General features: G+C 44.4%; 3 protein-coding genes across 3 annotated transcripts; 1 reads left to right on the forward strand and 2 right to left on the reverse strand.

Moving 5' to 3' along the window:
* The first annotated feature begins 4,907 nt into the window (after window positions 1-4,907).
* On the forward strand, window positions 4,908-7,298 carry LOC146299390 (glycosyltransferase family 92 protein ZK381.2-like). The gene is made up of 5 exons (XM_084684525.1): window positions 4,908-4,988; window positions 5,162-5,790; window positions 5,890-6,217; window positions 6,300-6,487; window positions 6,687-7,298. Exons 2-5 carry the CDS (start codon window positions 5,186-5,188, stop codon window positions 6,901-6,903), a joined length of 1,338 nt encoding a protein of 445 aa, XP_084540651.1. The 5' UTR covers window positions 4,908-4,988; window positions 5,162-5,185; the 3' UTR covers window positions 6,904-7,298.
* A 387-nt stretch (window positions 7,299-7,685) lies between these two features.
* LOC146299391 (programmed cell death protein 10) lies at window positions 7,686-10,890 on the reverse strand. The gene is made up of 8 exons (XM_084684524.1): window positions 10,707-10,890; window positions 9,964-10,181; window positions 9,797-9,850; window positions 9,389-9,506; window positions 9,163-9,289; window positions 8,931-9,009; window positions 8,765-8,847; window positions 7,686-8,519 (listed from the first exon to the last, which is right to left on the reverse strand). Exons 2-8 carry the CDS (start codon window positions 10,051-10,053, stop codon window positions 8,438-8,440), a joined length of 633 nt encoding a protein of 210 aa, XP_084540650.1. The 5' UTR covers window positions 10,054-10,181; window positions 10,707-10,890; the 3' UTR covers window positions 7,686-8,437.
* Window positions 10,891-16,310: 5,420 nt separating this feature from the next.
* Window positions 16,311-17,204, reverse strand: LOC146299392 (E3 SUMO-protein ligase ZBED1-like). Its single transcript, XM_084683126.1, has 2 exons — window positions 16,654-17,204; window positions 16,311-16,545 (listed from the first exon to the last, which is right to left on the reverse strand). Exons 1-2 carry the CDS (start codon window positions 17,202-17,204, stop codon window positions 16,311-16,313), a joined length of 786 nt encoding a protein of 261 aa, XP_084539252.1.
* Between the last annotated feature and the right edge of the window lie 798 nt (window positions 17,205-18,002).

Here is an 18,002-nt window from a genome sequence, read left to right on the forward strand (position 1 = left end):
AACAAAGACAATTACCACGCAACAAAACACTACATTCTAGCAGACACATTTAACATTTTTAAAAGTTACATTTGTATTTGGAACAAACGGCAAACTTATCAGCAAATTTTAACACTATTTACCACTTTGCATCAAGGGAATTGACCAGCCAATGAGCCATGCTATCTTGTTTTTTTCACTGCATTTCAATGCATAATGCAACCCTTGTGCCTGCTCCTTTCTCAAGTAGCTTTTTTCCATTAATACTCCAATTGATAATTATTAATATAAGAGTGTAGGACTTAAAAATGTTTTGGCAGTAAATAAGGTTCCAGCTTCAGTAACAAAAAAGATTAGATGTGCAATGCATAATAGATTTTCCTAGACATGAATAATTAGAATATACAAGATGGATCTAAAACATTTTACCCGTAATGTACTTTGTTTACCCGTAATACTTTGTACTAAGTATTTTGACTGTTTTTGCTAGGTATAATAACAGAAAACGTGCATAATACTCAAGAAGAAATGTATACAATTTTTGTTTTCGAAGCATACTTCTTAAAAGTATATCAAAAGTGAACTAAAAGTGTACCATCCATACTTATAGTAGGCTATACTTTAATATAGTTCTTTTTTGTAAGGGTTGTCACCGGCAGTATTTCAGATGGAATCGCGATTCAAAAAGTACCATCTTTAAACTGAAAATATGGCCCCAAAAACGTATAAGCTTGACATTTGTTTAGGGGGAAATGGCTAATTCATAAAAAGTTAGCTGGAAGCGATCATTGTCAGTAATAATGCCAAATGCGACCATTTGGCCTCAGTCTAGAGCCCTGTGTGGAGAAGCTAACCCCGGTAAATTGTGCTACGAGCAAGCTAGCTGCTGCTGCTATAGCCAAACTTCAGTGAGGGGATTGTTTGAATGCGCCGGAAATGAGAAACATTTCTTTTGACAAAGTTTAGGCTGTGTCATTGACAACAGCGATGCACCACACAAGCTTGAATTTAAATAAATTATTTAATGTGACATTACTTACTGTACATGCAAGTCTTGATTTGCTTAAATGTATGATGTTGCATGTACACCACGGCGCAACATGATACTCGCTGTGCAACAGCACATATATGCACGTAGGGTGACCAGAAGCATGACCCTGAAAAGGAGGACACTTGGGTCCAAAAAGGAGGACAAAGGGTCAAAAAGGAGGACAGGGGGGGGGGTTATCCATGTGTCGTTGCTAACGTGTGCTGAAGTTGTGACGTTAGCATTGAGTTCCCTTTGTGGACACAAGGCATTTTTTGCCACTAAAACTTTGTAACCTCTTAAACGGTAGCCTGACGTTGTCATATTCATAATTCTAGTCAGAATATGAGTCTGAAAACTCTGTTGGGCTGTGACTATGGGGCGTGTTTCAACCGAACTCGAAAAACTCATCTCTCTCCACTGGCTACCCATCAACGCCCGTTTCAGATTCAAGACCCTGGTACTGACCTTCCGAGCAGTGAACGGGACTTCACCCGTCTACATCAAGTCTCTCCTGCAACCTTACACCCCCACCCGTCACCTACGGTCTTCTTCAGACAACTGCCTGGTGGTCCCACCGCTCAAGACTGCCCGGTCCCAAAACAAGCTCTTCTCCTGCCTGGCCCCCCAATGGTGGAACCAGCTCCCCACCTCCATCAGGGACACTGACTGTCTCCCCACCTTCAAGAAAAGGCTCAAGACGCACTTGTTCCGGGAGTACAACGGCACTTAAGAATTCTTGGCTGGACTTGTCAGTTTGTTTCCTCCAGGATCACAATGACTCTTATTAAGTGACTCATTGCTCTTTTAGATTAGATATAACGAAGCTAAGTCTTGTACTCGCTGTGAAATATGTTACTGTTGATTGTCTTCTATAGGTACAGTCCTGCAATTTTGTGGTTCATGTTGTTTTAATTTGTAACTTGTATAACTGCATGCTCTTATGGGTCTTCCCTTTTGGCACTTGTTTAGCTTTTTCACAATGTATGCTTCATGTTTTTGGCTACTTGCAATGTTTGGGACAATCTCGTTGTTATGATCAGTGACCTATGCTCTTTTGTAAAGCTCTCTCTTGGAAGTCGCTTTGGATAAAAGCGTCTGCTAAATGAATAAATGTAAATGTAAAACAAATGCCTCTTCGCTCAATTGGATAGACCTACAACCAATCAGAACAACGTAATATGTTGTTTGTTGAAAACGAATTTAACCCAAGGTACTCATTTCATTTTGTGGACAATAAACCGACGGAGGAAATCCGCATTCTACTTTGTGTTTGGGCTACGAAAGACCTCCACAGATTTAGTCACAGTTCTGCCAGTAAAGGTATGAATTTTTGTGGGTTAGTAGTGCCCTGGTCCAGCAACACATGGGCACCCAGCCGTTTGTATTTCACCTGACAATGAAACTAAAACCCAGGACCGGTGATGTGGGACTTTGAGGATCCCCTTACAAAAAAGAAGTATATTAAAGTATACTATAAGTATACTAAAATATGGATAGTACACTTTTAGTTCACTTTTGATATACTTTTAAGAAGTATGCTTAGAAAATAGTTAACTTTTAATATACTTTTAAGAAGTATACTAAGAACATAGTTTACTTTAATATACTTTTAAGTATGCTTTGAAAATAGTTCACTTTTGAATACTGCAAATTAGCCTGTGTAGTGCACTTTCAGTTCATCAAGAATACTTCCTAAAGTACTTCAAAGTATACTTTGGAATACTCTAAAGTAACCTGTGTAGTGCACTTTGAGTTCATCAAGTATACTTCCTAAAGAACCTCAAAGTATACTTTGCAATACTTTCAAGTGCACTTTCATTTAATGTAAGTACGTCAACAAGTAAACTTCTAAATGTAATTTTACTATTATTTACTAATGTATTAAAATGTTTATGGGCCCCTCAAACGCCTCAGAACTTGAGTCACTTGGCGAGAATGGGGCCCTCATAAAAGTTTACTGCAGATTCGTAGCTCTTCACTACGTACTCATTAACATACTTTTAAGAAGTATGCTTAGAAACAGAAAATGGTATACATTTTTTTCTGGAGTAGGATGTATGTTTTCGATTATTATACAGCAAAAACAGTCAAAATAATTTTAAAGTACATTACAGGTTACATTTTTTAGATCCATCTCATTCTAATTATTCATTTCTATGAAAATATAATGCATTGCACATTGAATCTTTTTTTGTTACTGAAGCTGTAACCTTAATTACTGCTAAAACATTCTGAAACCCTATACTCTTATACTAATAATTATCAATTGGAGTATTAATGGAAAAAAACGAAAAAGCAACTTGAAAATTTGAAGGTTATACTGTCAAACTGACTGAAGAACGAAATAACGACGTGAAATAATGAAGATAGTGTGGCTCATTGGCTAGTCAATTCCCATGATGCAAGGCGGCAAATAGTGTTAAAATTTGCTGATAAGTTTGCCGTTTGTTCGAAATACAAATGTAACTTCATGAATTTCGTTTTTTAAATGTGTCTGCTTAGAATGTAGAGTTTTGTTGCGTGGTAATTGTCATTGTTGTGCTGGTACCATTGTAACCATGAGTTAAATGACTGTTACATTTGATAACCACAGCTGGATTCTAGGAACATTAATGAATACGTAGTTAAGAGTTATGAATCTGCAGTAAATTGTTACGAGGGCCATGTTCTCGCCGAGTGACTGAAGATCTGAGATGCTTGAGGGGCCCATAAACATTTTAACATAAATAAATAATAGTAAAATTACATTTAGAAGTTTACTTGTTTATGTACATACATCAAATGAAAGTGCACTTGAAAGTATTGCAAAGTATACTTTGAGGTTCTTTAGGAAGTGTACTTCATGAACTCAAAGTGCACTACACAGGTTACTTTAGAGTATTCCAAAGTATACTTTGAAGTACTTTAGGAAGTATACTTGATGAACTGAAAGTGCACTACACAGGCTACTTTGCAGTATTCAAAAGTAAACCTTGAAATACACTACAAGTGTACTTTAAAGTGTACTAAATGACCTAAAAAGTGGGCCAATTCAGTTTACTTAGTACAAAAAAAGTATATAAATAAGTACACTGCTAGTATACTTTAAGTAACATGATAATAGTATACTTTTTATACTAAGTATACTTACAAAATAAACTTGAAGTATACTTCTTTTTTGTAAGGGTCTGACCAGGCTCTATATCTGCTTTAAGGTAGACACGGTTGTGTCCCACCTCCTTTATTAAAACGCGACCAACTTTATTGCTGTGGAGGTGCCTAGTTACTGATAAGACTCAGAGCTTTTCAGGTTATTCATCGCTTCATCGTCCGTAGCAACAGAGTTAATAAAGTGGCTAAATATGCTAGTGTACGTTAATTGAGGCCACTTTTTCAGGTCGTCCTCCCATCCCTCGATAGTAGAAGGCAGAGGTATGATCAAATTGTCCAGTATCAGGTGTAACAGGCTGTGTTCCCACATGTTTTATTTCGCATCAGAATTAGCTTACCGCAATGACAGTTTATAAGCGCACCATGACAATCGCCAGCTCCGGAAGACGCAACCATAATTCAGGAAATGGATCATGGGAGCTAGGAATAAGGTGGATAGAAGCAACCAATCGGGACCAAGACAAACATTTTGACTCTGACATTGTGCATGTAGTCCAAATATTCAGGGATCCTTAGAGGTGGGTAAATAATAATATATATGTGAGAGAACAATGGTTGTGTTCGCCGAAGGTGTGAGCACACCCAATAAATAGTGCTGTAATACTTGAAAAGTTCAAAATTGTGCATCCCTGAACTAAATCAATGTGTATGATTGTGTGTGCACCCGCACAGATTTAGTTATATTAAACATTAAATGTAAGCATTGTTTACTCCCAAGTTAATTGTGAAATAATTTCTGTTTGTGCAGGGTGCAGCGAATGTGTGACTGTTCACATGACTATGCATTGGATATGATTGCCTCCAATTAAAAGAATAATTCAGTGATTAGGTGAGTTCTTGTAAATTCAAAACAAGCCTAAACTGTATGAATTCATTTGTATCAACTTACTGCAGTTTGTCTAGTCTTGTCTCTTATGGATGTTTGTAATAGAAAGTGCATACCTGTACAGTTTTCAAGATGTATCCCCTTTGTTAATAAGCCTAGATTAAACTTTGTCTCAGGTTTGACCATCTCATCGTACCCAAATGCAACGAATAAAACTACAATGGAAGGTTATTCTCATTCTCATATATGCAGTTGCATGTATGGTCATTTTTGGATTCATAACTCGTATGAAGTCTTATGCTGTTCCAACCAAATCAGAAGATCTTTGTCTTTCACTTCACGTGTCAAATGAGACCCTCACCCCTCTAACTGGCACCAAACATCTACTGGTGTCCGCCTACTTGGAGCGCAGGTTGGAGGAGAACGTGGTGCGAATTATCAGTGTGTTCAAGAGAGACTCGGTCCAGGATCTCTTCTGTGTGTTCTGCTGCATGGATAATATGTCGACTACCTTGCCCGCTCAGGTGCTGATGCACTCTGATCACTTTGGCTTCCCCTTTGCTACCACTGACATCCTCTGTAAGATTCCTGCTTACTGTAGCATTGTGAAATATGTCACGTTGATACCACATGCCAATGTCAATAGTACGCTGGAGCAGACCTTCCTCCCCATCAAAAATCTGCAGAGTGGACAGAAAAGGGAGGAGGGCTATCACTATCAGTTTAACTTCACCGTCTGCATCTCCAACCTCTTTGGGAACTACAACAATGTGCTTCAATTTACCCAGAGCCTAGAGATGTACAGGTGAGTGTCTACACTGATGATGGAAGCACTGTGTGTCTGCAAGTGTCTGGCAGCATAATGCACCCTCAATACAGGACCTCCATGCTCTTTGTCTCCCAGATTGCTGGGTGTTGGCAGGGTTGTGGTGTATAACACTAGCTGTGGACTAGAGCTAGACATGCTGCTGAAGAGCTACAGTCAGGAGGGCTTTGTGGAGGTGCTGCCCTGGCCCATTGAACTTTACCTCACTCCATCGCCTGGCTGGACACCAGACCAAGGAGGTGAATTACATTACTACGGCCAGCTGGCAACACTCAACGATTGTGTGTACAGATACATGTATCACTCGCATTACGTCTTACTTAATGATATAGATGAGATCATAGTACCGTATCAACACACCAGCCTCAAGTCTGCTTTCGACATGCTGCAAAGACAGTACCCACAGGTGAGTGTATGTGAAAATGCTTGTGGGAATATAATTGTTATAACATTTGCTGTAAACTGTCTCCATCCATCCCTTTGCACAGGCAGGAATTTTCATGATCCAGAACCATATATTCCCTAACACCCAGTTTGATCTGAGTGGAAGGTACCATGTACCCTACTGGGAGGGGGTGCCAGGTGTCAACATTTTGGAGCACATCTACAGAGAAGAGCCAAACTGGAAGCAAACATCAAAAACATCACACCCATTCAAGATGGTAGTGCAGCCAAGGCAGGTGTTGGGGCCAGTGTCATTTTATGTACACATTGTATGAAATCATACAAGAATGTTCATCCAATCTGCAAAGCAAACTTTCTGGTCTCTGACTTCCAATGTGTAATTTTAGTTACTGTTTTTTCCCATGGACTTGCATTCATTAGAAATCACTCATTCACTATCGATGTGCTTACACCTTCTTGTGTGTCTCCAGAGCGGTGGAGCAGACATCAGTGCACAGCGTACTGCACACCTTCAAGGATGTGGTGGAGGTTCCCCCAGAGGTGTGTCGGATCATCCATGTCAGAGCTGCCCTGCAAAATGCACTGACAAAGAATGAACTACATCAGGACACCAGATTATGGGACTACCACAGACAACTGGTCCCCAACGTGGACAAGGCCCTCAGGAGGGCAGGGCTCCTGAAGTGAAAGGGTTTGTGGATACCAAGCGGTATCCATTGTAACTTTTTTATACAATGAAATAACTCATATGAAATCATATATATATATATTTATATATCTTGTATAAACATCCAAGTTCTATAAATTGATCCTAAGAAAACTTATTTGCTTACTGCTTGTTACTATTCATTGGTTGTATAATTTTGTTATATGTAATTCAAGTTAATTGCTTTGAAGTTTTGTGATCATTTTTTATTCTCTTGTAGTTCTTGGAACAATATTCCAGATCAAGCTTACAAGCTGTTTATTTTAGAGCTTCATGTTGTCCAGTATGGTTAAGTAGATTTCCTTTTGTCCAATATGAAACCAACAAGTCCGTACATTCTTGATGCCTGTGTGCATGCCAATAAACTTACTAAGATGAACAAGTGCTGCTTCATCCCTTCACTGTAAAATCTGCATTTATTTGCTTGCACTGTACCTGAGCGACTTGGTCTTGTAGATCCATGTTTTAAAAAGGTGGTATCTCTTGCAAAGTGACTCGAAGTGACGATTCAGACATTTCAAGAACATAACAAATAACAAAATAAGAAAAAGGACATTTGCCAAACTTGTAGTCATGCCATATTAATTCCTAAACATCATTATAACACTCAATGTCTCAGAGTTCATGACCAAAGCTATATCCTATCCTGCTACACCCATCAATAATTATTTTCCTTGTGCTCTCAACTAATATGAAAATATACACTCTGCAAACTCCCTCCATGGCTTTCCCCAAAACATAACTCCAAAAAACACCATTCAAAAACGATTTGGAAACTATTTATTGAATATTTGCAATCAGATATCAATTAAATACAGGACTTCATTTATCTTGCTGTCTTTGAACAGCAGGGACTGATTGCCCTCTCCTGAGAGAAGGGAATGCTACAGGACTTGGTAAGGCGCACACTGTGCTTAAGTATTCTAGCTTTCCGCCGTTGGATAAAGGGAAGCAATTTCATCAGTTAAGCCTACTGTTTTATCCTCTCCTGTTCTCCTGTCCTTCATCTGCACTGCAGTCACGGGACACAGCGTAACAAGTGGATACTGAGCCCGTTACTTTTTCCTATCCTGTGTTAACAGATCAGTGTAATGGAAGGAGGAGGGGGCCGAGTGGAGGATAGCACTTGACCAAACATTCTCCCACGGGTGTGTGACTGAAATCACAATTAAAACGCTAAAAGTAAAATAATCACATGAATATATTAGAAAAATGGCAATTAGTATTTAATTAAACACCTTGCCTATTTCCCAACTAGACCAGGGTTATAAATTAAAACTGTTCAATAAAATCAACCAGACAGGGGCAGTTCAATTCCATCTAAAGACTTAAAAAAAAAAAAAAAAAGCCTTGCCAAAAACAAATTGCACTTTTCAGTCTCTGGAATTTGAATGAATGGAATAAAAACTAACCCCTGCCCTAAAATCAACTCTTCTATATTACATACATGTATGCTTCAACAGGCCACCAGTTTGGATTTTTGCCTTCTGGGAAGCTGGGATGTGGTCTCCTGGGCTAAGCCACAGTTTTGAAGGTCTGCAGTATGAGGTTGGTTTGGTGGATGAGCCGGTTTGCACTGATGAACACATTTATCGCCCTGGAAGACAGGGAGTAACAATTGGACTAACACTAAACACTTGCAATCTACAATGCAACAATTCTCAGTAGGGAGCAGTGTAATTAACAGTCTTTTAACAAATGAAAAATCGTTTTCTTGTCTCCCCACAACAACATTAGTAGACATGGCTTGACACACAAACATACTGAAGATGAGGATCTCGATGTTGTGCATGTTAAACAAAACTATTTCACATGGGATGGAACCAAGTTCTGCCTACTCACTTTCCGTCTTTGAAGTATGTTTTGAGGGTGTCGCTGAAGCTTTTAGAGTATTTCACAAACTCTTTCTTCTGATGCTCCAAGGCCTGGGTAAGGTCAGAAAATTGAAGAGCATTGACAAAGACAATGTGGCTGACTAACAAGATTAACATGTGTTTGTGTGTCTCACTCTGCGATTCTGGTACTGGTATTTTTTAAAGACGTTGTTGACTGTGTCCAGTAATTCCTTTATGGCACTGGCAATGTCTCTGCAGGAAATAAACATCAAACCAGAATGGATAATTCATTAATAATGATGTCTGTGGGCCAAGAATGTGTAGTAGTAAAAATATTACATATCATTTGAGTATGAGATTTAATGCATCCTGTATGTTCTGAGTTTGTTTAGGGTTCAACCTTACTTAATGGTCTGTAAGAAGCGGACTCTGTCATTGATCTCATCTGGAATCTTGCTGAGGATGTGTTTCAGAGCTCTGGCCTTCTCGTTCAGGTCTTGAAACTCCTTTTCGGGACGGTCGATCATAAACTCTGTAAATAAAAAGAATAGGTGCACTGAAAAGAATGAACAGAGAAAGAGTGTTTCAATAATCTACTTACACCAGGCATATCTCATGCGTGCTCACTCACCTTCCACATCGTCCGCAGCCATGCGCAGTAAGGATTCAGTGAAGTTGATCTGGACATTCTTCTTCTCCAGAATCTTCATGATAATATCCTGGGTCAAACCTGGGTTCTCCCTCTCGGCCTAGTGAAAGAACACAACAATCCCATTTTAAATCATCCTAAACTTCACACTCTCTCAGACACACAAACTCAAAGATTAGCCTGGTAATAGGCTACTAGTCAAAGACCCAGTGTCCATGTAGATATTACTCATGACAAATGGCCGAACAGACAAATCTCCCAACCTCTGTGTAGAGTTTGTTATGCATTACAGATATAGTAAATAAAGCAGTGTCTAAAATCCAGCTGTGTGGAAAAAAAACTGTGTGATTGTTTGAGGTTGTGTTTCACGCCATGACTATGACGTTCTACCTTGATGAAGGCTGCCCGCAATGTCTGAGCAGCTGATAGGTTGATTCTCTCCAACTGATAACAAAAAGAAGAAAACCATACAACCTAACCATTAGTAAAGGCTCAGCAGTGAATCTCTGGCTCTCAACGTCAAACACACAGACAGGCACACAGAACATAAAGTTCACCTCATTGAACACTGGGTACATCACAGCATATAGCGTCATGGAAACCATGGAGCTTGTCTCCGCTTCGTTCTTCATCTCCTCCATTGTCATCCTCCAGGAGGAACTGCGCTCAATATACAGGTGCAGCACAAGCAGGCAGCAACTCACACACACACTCAAACATACACTCACCCACCCACACAGACCGTGAATCCAACAGGCCCCAGAGCGTTAGCAACCTGGACAAATAGAGAACAGTATTCATTGTCAGGATCTCCTTTTCGGCTGAGTACTGTTCATGAGAACCCTACCACTAGCTATTACCACTACCACAGCTGCTGGGATACTTAGTAGTAGCTGTCTAGCTACGTACATAGACAGATGAGCCAATGCTACTTTGACATGCTTCAGATCTAACAACTTAGACGTTTGCTGTATTTATTGATAATTGAGTGGATAAGATCTAGAATTGCATGACAACGATTCTGACAATATTGTTAAATCAATACAGCATTAACACACATGACAGGTACGATTTGACTGGCTAGCTAGCAAGTTAGCAAGCCGAGGCCTCGTCTGCTCTGCAATGGCTTTGGTTAGATTACTGTAGTTAGCTCTAGCCAGATGGCTGGATAGCTAGCGCGTATAAACTACCAAGCTAAACACAAGACGATTGACAAATTAGTGAGTGACAAATTACTTTATGGGTACGTGACAATATATGTAAATAGTTATGATTATTGTTCCATATGTAACTAGTCTACCTTTCTTTTTAGTTCTTCAATCGGCAAGTTCGTTCGGCGATTGTTGAATAGTCGCTAGCTGCAATGGTTTCTTCACAACTCAACAAGGCGGAAGTTTTCAGTTACAGTCAAATGAGAAGACTTCCGTCTACAATCCAATCAGCTCGCTTGTAATCAGAGAACGTCAAATATAGGGAGAACTCCCACTCTCGGGAAACTTCCGGGTTCTGAACTGGTTGCAGTTCTACTGAAGTTCCATATGAGGACGCTAACGGTCGAGTGCAGAATGAATGGAGGTCTATGGAGCTATATAGACCAACTATCACCATAGGTCACACAACTGTCAAGCAGGCTCAACTGCGCATGTCGGTTGCAAAAGACGAACTTCTCTCTATTACACTTGGAGTGTCAATCAGGTCATCATACATCTCTGGCCACTGGATTGCAGGGCTTGAAATTAACTTTTTGAGGCTCTTGGCCTTTGGACAAATACATTTACTTTTCACTTGTCTATGCACAAAAGTCACTTGACCCCAATACCCTTAAAAAGCCTGACCAAGTGATCGGACAAAACTAGCCTGGCTAATGGAGGTCGCTTTCTCAGGCAAATGACGAATGAAACAGGCTTGGTTAAAGAAATCCGAGATGCTGGCTATCTCCATCAGGCTCGTATCTACATTAGGCAGTCCTCCTGACGTTTCTGTTGTAGAATGGAGTGAAATACAACATTGTGCACACTGCCAGTCGGCGAGTCTGACTGAGGCTAACGTCAAAACAGTGTAACGGGGATGCAGTCTCACTCAGATTGCCAGTTTAAACAAATCTGAAAAATAATCTGACCAAACGGTGTGTCCCGGGCGACATTCCCACTCAAAGTTTCAAAACTTTCGTGACCTAAAAATTCTGATACGACAGATCAATGGGTAATCGCTTTCTCTCTTAAAGGCTGTCCTCCTCAACGTTTTAGGTCTTTTTAAATCTAACTATTTGTATAATCTGCGTGGTCCTTTTGCCATTTAAAATGCTATCCTTTCCCGGTTTTCTGCAACCAGATTGCACGCGCATCCCGAATGTTTACAAACAAATAATTGGACTATATGGAGCTAAATCAGGGCCAAATGTTTTGTTAATTTGAAAAAAAAAATCTTTAGTCGAAAAACTAAAGCTTGACATTTTAAATGTACGTTTTGGTAGAAAACCTGAAAAATAAAACCATGTTTTCAAAGAAAAAATAAGCATACCAATTTTTTTTTCAGGTTGAATAAAATTTCGATTAAATTCTGGAATTATTTTGAATAAGTTATTAATTTTCATTTTCATATTTTCACAGAGTTTCACATTTCATGTTTTCAGATTCAAAACTCTTTTTTTGAGTTTCAGGTTTTTTTTCTTCAGTTTCAGTTTTTTTTTTCAGTTTCAGACTTTTGGCCCCGATTTTGCCTAGGGGGCAACTCAGAGGCCCCTCCATGAGTCACCACCTTACCGCGGTGGAGGGGTTTGCGTGTCCTAGTGATCCTGGAAGCTATGTTGTCGGGGGCTTTATGCCCCTGGTAGGGTCTCCCAAGGCAAACAGGTTCCAGGTGAAAGACCAGACAAAGCGTGGCTCAAAAAACCAACCATGAAGAAACACAACAATGGTTCCCAGTTGCCCCTGCCCGGAAGCGGGTCACCGGGGCCCCCCCCTGGAGCCAGGCCCGGGGGTGGGGCTCGATGGCGAGCGCCTGGTGGCCGGGCCTTTTCCCATGGGGCCCGGTCGGGCACAGCCCGAAGAGACAACGTGGGACCCTCTTCCAGTGGGCTCACCATCCGCAGGAGGGGTCATGGGGGTCGGGTGCAGTGTGAGACGGGCGGCGGCCGAAGGCGGGGGCCTTGGCGGTCCGATCCTCGGCTGCAGAAGCTAGCTTTAGGGACGTGGAACGTCACCTCGCTGGCGGGAAAGGAGCCTGAGCTGGTGCGCGAGGTAGAGAGTTTCCGGCTAGATATAGTCGGCCTCGCCTCGACGCACAGCACGGGCTCCGGAACCAGTCTCCTTGAGAGGGGCTGGACTCTCTTCCACTCTGGAGTTGCCTTTGGTGAGAGGCGTCGAGCTGGGGTGGGAATACTTGTTTCCCCTCGGTTCGGTGCCTGTACATTGGGGTTCACCCCGGTGGATGAGAGGGTAGCCTCCCTCCGCCTTCGGGTGGGGGGACGGGTCCTCACTGTCGTTTGTGCTTATGCACCAAACGGCAGCTCAGAGTACCCAGCCTTTTTGGAGTCTCTGGAGGGGGTGCTGGAAAGCGCTCCTCCCGGGGATTCCCTCGTCCTCCTGGGGGACTTCAATGCTCATGTGGGCAATGACAGTGAGACCTGGAGGGGCGTGATTGGGAGGAACGGCCCCCCCGATCTGAACCCGAGTGGTGTTCTGTTGTTGGACTTCTGTGCTAAACACGGTTAGTCCATAACGAACACCATGTTCAAGCATAAGGGTGTCCATATGTGCACCTGGCACATGGACACCCGAGGTCTCAGTTCGATGATCGACTTCGTAGTCGTGTCGTCGGACTTGAGGCCGCATGTCTTGGACACGCGGGTGAGGAGAGGGGCGGAGCTGTCAACTGATCACCACCTGGTGGTGAGTTGGCTCCGATGGTGGGGGAGGACGCCGGTCAGGCCTGGCAGGCCCAAACGTAATGTGAGGGTCTGCTGGGAACGGCTGGCGGAACCCTCTGTCAGAAGGAGCTTCAACTCCCACCTCCGGGAGAGTTTCGATCATGTCTCGGGGGGGGCCGGGGACATTGAGTCCGAATGGGCCATGTTCCGGGCCTCCATTGTTGAAGCGGCTGACCGGAGCTGCGGCCGCAAGGCGGTCGGTGCATGTCGCGGCGGTAACCCTCGGACCCGGTGGTGGACTCCGGAGGTGAGGGATGCCGTCAAGCTGAAGAAGGAGGCCTATCGGGCTTTATTGGCTGGTAGGACTCCTGAGGCAGCTGATGTGTACCGGCAGGCCAAGCGGAACGCGGCTCTGGCGGTCGCGGAGGCAAAAACCCGGGCATGGGAGGAGTTCGGCGAGGCCATGGAGAATGACTTCCGAACGGCTTCAAAAAGGTTCTGGACCACCATCCGGCGACTCAGGAGGGGGAAGCAGTGCTCTGTCAACACTGTATACGGTGGGGACGGTGCGCTGCTGACTTCGACGGGGGACGTCCTGGATCGGTGGAAGGAATACTTTGAAGACCTCCTTAATTCCACCAACACGCTTTCCGACGTGGAGGCAGAGTCTGGGGACATCGGGGGGGGCCCTTCTATCTCTGGGGCCGAGGTCGCCGAGGTGGTTGAAAAGCTCCGCGGTGGCAGGGCCCCTGGGGTGGACGAGGTCCGCCCGGAGTTCCTTAAGGCTCTGGATGTTGTAGGGCTGTCTTGGTTGACACGACTCTGCAACATCGCGTGGACATCGGGGACAGTGCCTCTGGACTGGCAGACCGGGGTGGTGGTTCCCCTCTTTAAAAGGGGGACCGGAGGGTGTGCTCCAACTTTAGGGGGATCACACTCCTCAGCCTCCCTGGGAAAGTCTATTCAGGGGTCCTGGAGAGGAGGGTCCGCCGGATTGTCGAACCTCGGATTCAGGAGGAGCAATGTGGTTTTCGTCCTGGCCGTGGAACAGTGGACCAGCTCTATACCCTCCGCGGAGTCCTGGAGGGTACATGGGAGTTCGCCCAACCAGTCTACACATGTTTTGTGGATTTGGAAAAGGCGTTCGACCGTGTCCCTCGGGGGCTCATGTGGGGGGTGCTCCGAGAGTACGGGGTACCGGATTCCCTGATCGGGGCTGTCCGGTCCCTGTACGACCGGTGCCAGAGTTTGGTCCGCATTGCCGGTAGTAAGTCGAACTTGTTTCCGGTGAGGGTTGGACTCCGCCAGGGCTGCCCTATGTCACCGATTCTGTTCATTACCTATATGGACAGGATTTCTAGGCGCAGCCAGGGTGTTGAGGGGGTCCGGTTTGGTGACCTCAGGATCGGGTCGCTGCTTTTTGCAGATGATGTGGTCCTGTTGGCTTCATCGGGCCGTGACCTTCAGCTCTCACTGGAGCGGTTCGCAACCGAATGTGAAGCGGCTGGGATGCGAATCAGCACCTCCAAATCTGAGGCCATGGTTATCGACCGGAAAAGGGTGGAGTGCCATCTCCGGGTCGGGGAGGAGATCCTGAACCAAGTGGAGGAGTTCAAGTATCTCGGGGTCTTGTTCACGAGTGAGGGAAGAATGGAGCGCGAGGTCGACAGGCGGATCGGTGCGGCGTCCGCAGTGATGCGGGCTCTGCATCGGTCCGTCGTGGTGAAGAAGGAGCTGAGTCGAAAGGCAAAGCTCTCTATTTACCAGTCGATCTACGTTCCTACCCTCACCTATGGTCACGAACTATGGGTAGTGACCGAAAGAACGAGATCGCGAATACAAGCGGCCGAAATGAGCTTTCTCCGCAGGGTGTCCGGGCTCTCCCTTAGAGATAGGGTGAGAAGCTCGGTCATCCGGGAGGGGCTCAGAGTAGAACCGCTGCTCCTCCGCGTCGAGAGGAGCCAGCTGAGGTGGCTCGGGCATCTGATTAGGATGCCTCCTGGACGCGTCCCTGGTGAGGTGTTCCGGGCACGTCCCACTGGGAAGAGGCCCCGGGGAAGACCCAGGACACGCTGGAGGGACTATGTCACTCGGCTGGCCTGGGAACGCCTCGGGGTCCCCCAGGAAGAGGTGGTGGAAGTGGCCGGGGAGAGGGAAGCCTGGGCCTCCCTGCTTAGGTCGTTGCCCCCGCGACCCGATCCCCGTACAAGCGGCAGATGACGAGACGAGACGAGACGAGGCAACTCAGAGGCGGGAATTATGAGTGACAGCCTAACAAAGAGGCAGAAGACCCGGCAGTCGGCATGGCGTCTGCTCCGCCAACCCTGTCTCATACTTCTGCTTATCTATGACACGGGTTTACACATCTATTTTGCGTGCCATATACGCCAAATCGGAGATCACTAATTAGACGTGTGTGGTAAATATTGAGATGATTGTTGTTCCGAGTTATAAAGAGTTAAATCAGAAAACATTCTCCACAGCCCACCCATCCATAGCTGGCAAGAACCTGGTTTGACTACATCTTGCATGTTGTTGCCAATGTTGCTAATGCTCTGACATTCTGGTTCTGCTTCGGATGCCATCAAGCGGGATCTCTGGTCGTAGTCAGTCCTTCACTAACCAATCAGCATTTGTTAGCAGAATGCTTGCGTGTCATGGGCAACAACAACTTACCCTGTAAGAAATCGAAAGGACATAAGTACTCGTTCATTCAACTTTTGACCTGTAATCCATGTTGAACATGCAAAAACTACAATCAAATCTGAGATTTATCTACACCACACTTTGTAATGTTCGGCAAACTGTATAAGGGCGGTAGAATGCTGTGTATGGAAGTATTAAATGACCGCGGATACAGACAACACATAGCCAACACAACCACTGCTTATATAGGTGTCTCATTCCTCACATTTGTGATATGTATTGTGAATCAGGGGAATACTTGTGGGGACAGTGGGGATGTGCTTGTGCAATATGAAAAGGCAGTGTACCATAACGGGGTTCACGGGAATGTGTTTGTGCAACAGTCTGATTTTATAAGTTCTTATTTAGGAACAGGATTTGTTCAACTGTGCTGGGCTTCAGACAGCTTCTCCTCTGGCTCACAATTTCACCAGCCTTGGAAAAGATCTTCTCACAAGGCACTGAGGATAATGGTGTACACAGGAACTGCATGGCCACTTTAAATAGCTGAGGGTAAAGGGCCTTGCGTGTTACCCAGTAGTCCAGAGGGCCCTCCGTCTTGGCCACATTTGGTTCTTTCAAATACCTGTATAGAAAGAAATGTACTTGTATTAATTCTACAGAGAATAAGCATCGTCATTTAATTCAACCAATTGTAATTCAGCAGCAAACAATACAATTGGAAATACTATACCCTTGAGCCTCCACAGTGGCACTGGCAGTTGGGTTGGTCACCTGCTGTGATCCAACTTCGCAGTCCAGCAGGGCCCAAAGGTTGTCCTCAGCTTTTTGACCCAAGGTACCCGGTGTCGCTGCAGACTCCTGTGGAGCAGAACCTTCTGAGACATCGGTCTCTAAGAAGTGGGCACATTCCCTGGTCAGCCTCACATTGGCACCCTGTGCACAAGTGGCACTGCAGAACCCCGCTGCTTTGAATCTGGGATCCAGCTGTGTTGCAAAAGACAGTGTCGATATCTTCTCCAGGAGAGTGAACTTGTCGAGCAAATTGTTTTTCAAATTCGTAACAAGTTTGGCAGCAACGTTGTGCCTTATCTGGGCACACTGTCCCACCACAGTGTGCTTCAGCATTTTGATTAGTGGGATGACTTTGGATCCAGACACCCTTTTCTCTTCTGACAACTCCAAAACGGCAAGGCACTGACGGATTGTCTCATAGTCCTCAGCAGTGATGGGACTCAAGTCTGCCCAAAGTGGTGAGAGCGGCACCAAGTGGTTCTCTGACATTGTAGAGTCTGTCCAGCATGGCAAAAACACTGTTCCACCTGGTGTCCACCTCCTGGATCAATTTCAGTTATTTTCTTCCCATATTGACCTGCATTTCCGACAGCTTCTCTTTGGCTTTGGTGCTGGATTTAAAATGACCCAAAATTCTGCGTGCCCGAGTGTGGATCTCTTCCAGTTCTGGGGTTTGAAAAAGGGATTTTTTCACCACAAGATTTAGGATATGGGGAAAACAAGTCACATGCCGCACTCTGAGCTGGTTTTCAGAGGCAATCATGTTGGCTGCACAATCTGTGACCAGGCTTCTCACCTTTCCTCTGATTCCCCACTCTACCATCAGGGTGTGTTTTACCTCAGCAAGCTGAGCTGTTGTGTGGCTTTGGGGAAACTTTCCTACACCTAAACAAACTGTGGACAGCTTTGCCTGGTCTGTAATGTAGTGACATGGTACAGCCAGTTAAGCTCATGTTCATGGAAGTCCACGTCAGTCGTCAGGCTAACGGCAGAGGCCTTCCTCACCTCAGCCATGGCCTCCTCTTTAGTGGCCTTGTACTTGGCCTCCACCATTTTCTTTAAGGCCATTCTCCCATGGATGTCGTAGGTAGGGTCCAAAAGGTGGACAAAGGCCTTAAACCCGTCGTCCTCTACCACTGTAAAGGCTGGGCATCCTTCACAATCATGTGGACCAATGCATCATCCAGCATTAGTTTTCTGGACACTGTAACAAAGATCATATTTATGATCATCATTTTCATGATGATCAATAGAATGGACAGATAATTTAAACTGAAGCTAAACTTT

This window comes from Hypomesus nipponensis, chromosome 3 (assembly GCF_054491055.1).
Source record: "Hypomesus nipponensis isolate SF chromosome 3, ASM5449105v1, whole genome shotgun sequence".
Classification (NCBI taxonomy): domain Eukaryota; kingdom Metazoa; phylum Chordata; class Actinopteri; order Osmeriformes; family Osmeridae; genus Hypomesus; species Hypomesus nipponensis.

Bases quoted from the DNA above. Each gene is read 5' to 3' on its own strand.
- LOC146299391 (XM_084684524.1), bottom strand. From the start codon at position 10,053: ATGACAATGGAGGAGATGAAGAACGAAGCGGAGACAAGCTCCATGGTT. The intron at 9,851-9,963 runs GTGAACTTTATG...TTTTGTTATCAG, and splicing joins TGTACCCAGTGTTCAATGAG to TTGGAGAGAATCAACCTATC. The intron at 9,507-9,796 runs GTAGAACGTCAT...TTCTTTCACTAG, and splicing joins TGCGGGCAGCCTTCATCAAG to GCCGAGAGGGAGAACCCAGG.
- LOC146299392 (XM_084683126.1), bottom strand. From the start codon at position 17,204: ATGTCAGAGAACCACTTGGTGCCGCTCTCACCACTTTGGGCAGACTTG. The intron at 16,546-16,653 runs GTATAGTATTTC...CTTTCTATACAG, and splicing joins GCCACTGTGGAGGCTCAAGG to GTATTTGAAAGAACCAAATG.
- LOC146299390 (XM_084684525.1), top strand. From the start codon at position 5,186: ATGCAACGAATAAAACTACAATGGAAGGTTATTCTCATTCTCATATAT. The intron at 5,791-5,889 runs GTGAGTGTCTAC...TTTGTCTCCCAG, and splicing joins CAGAGCCTAGAGATGTACAG to ATTGCTGGGTGTTGGCAGGG. The intron at 6,488-6,686 runs GCAGGTGTTGGG...GTGTGTCTCCAG, and splicing joins AAGATGGTAGTGCAGCCAAG to AGCGGTGGAGCAGACATCAG.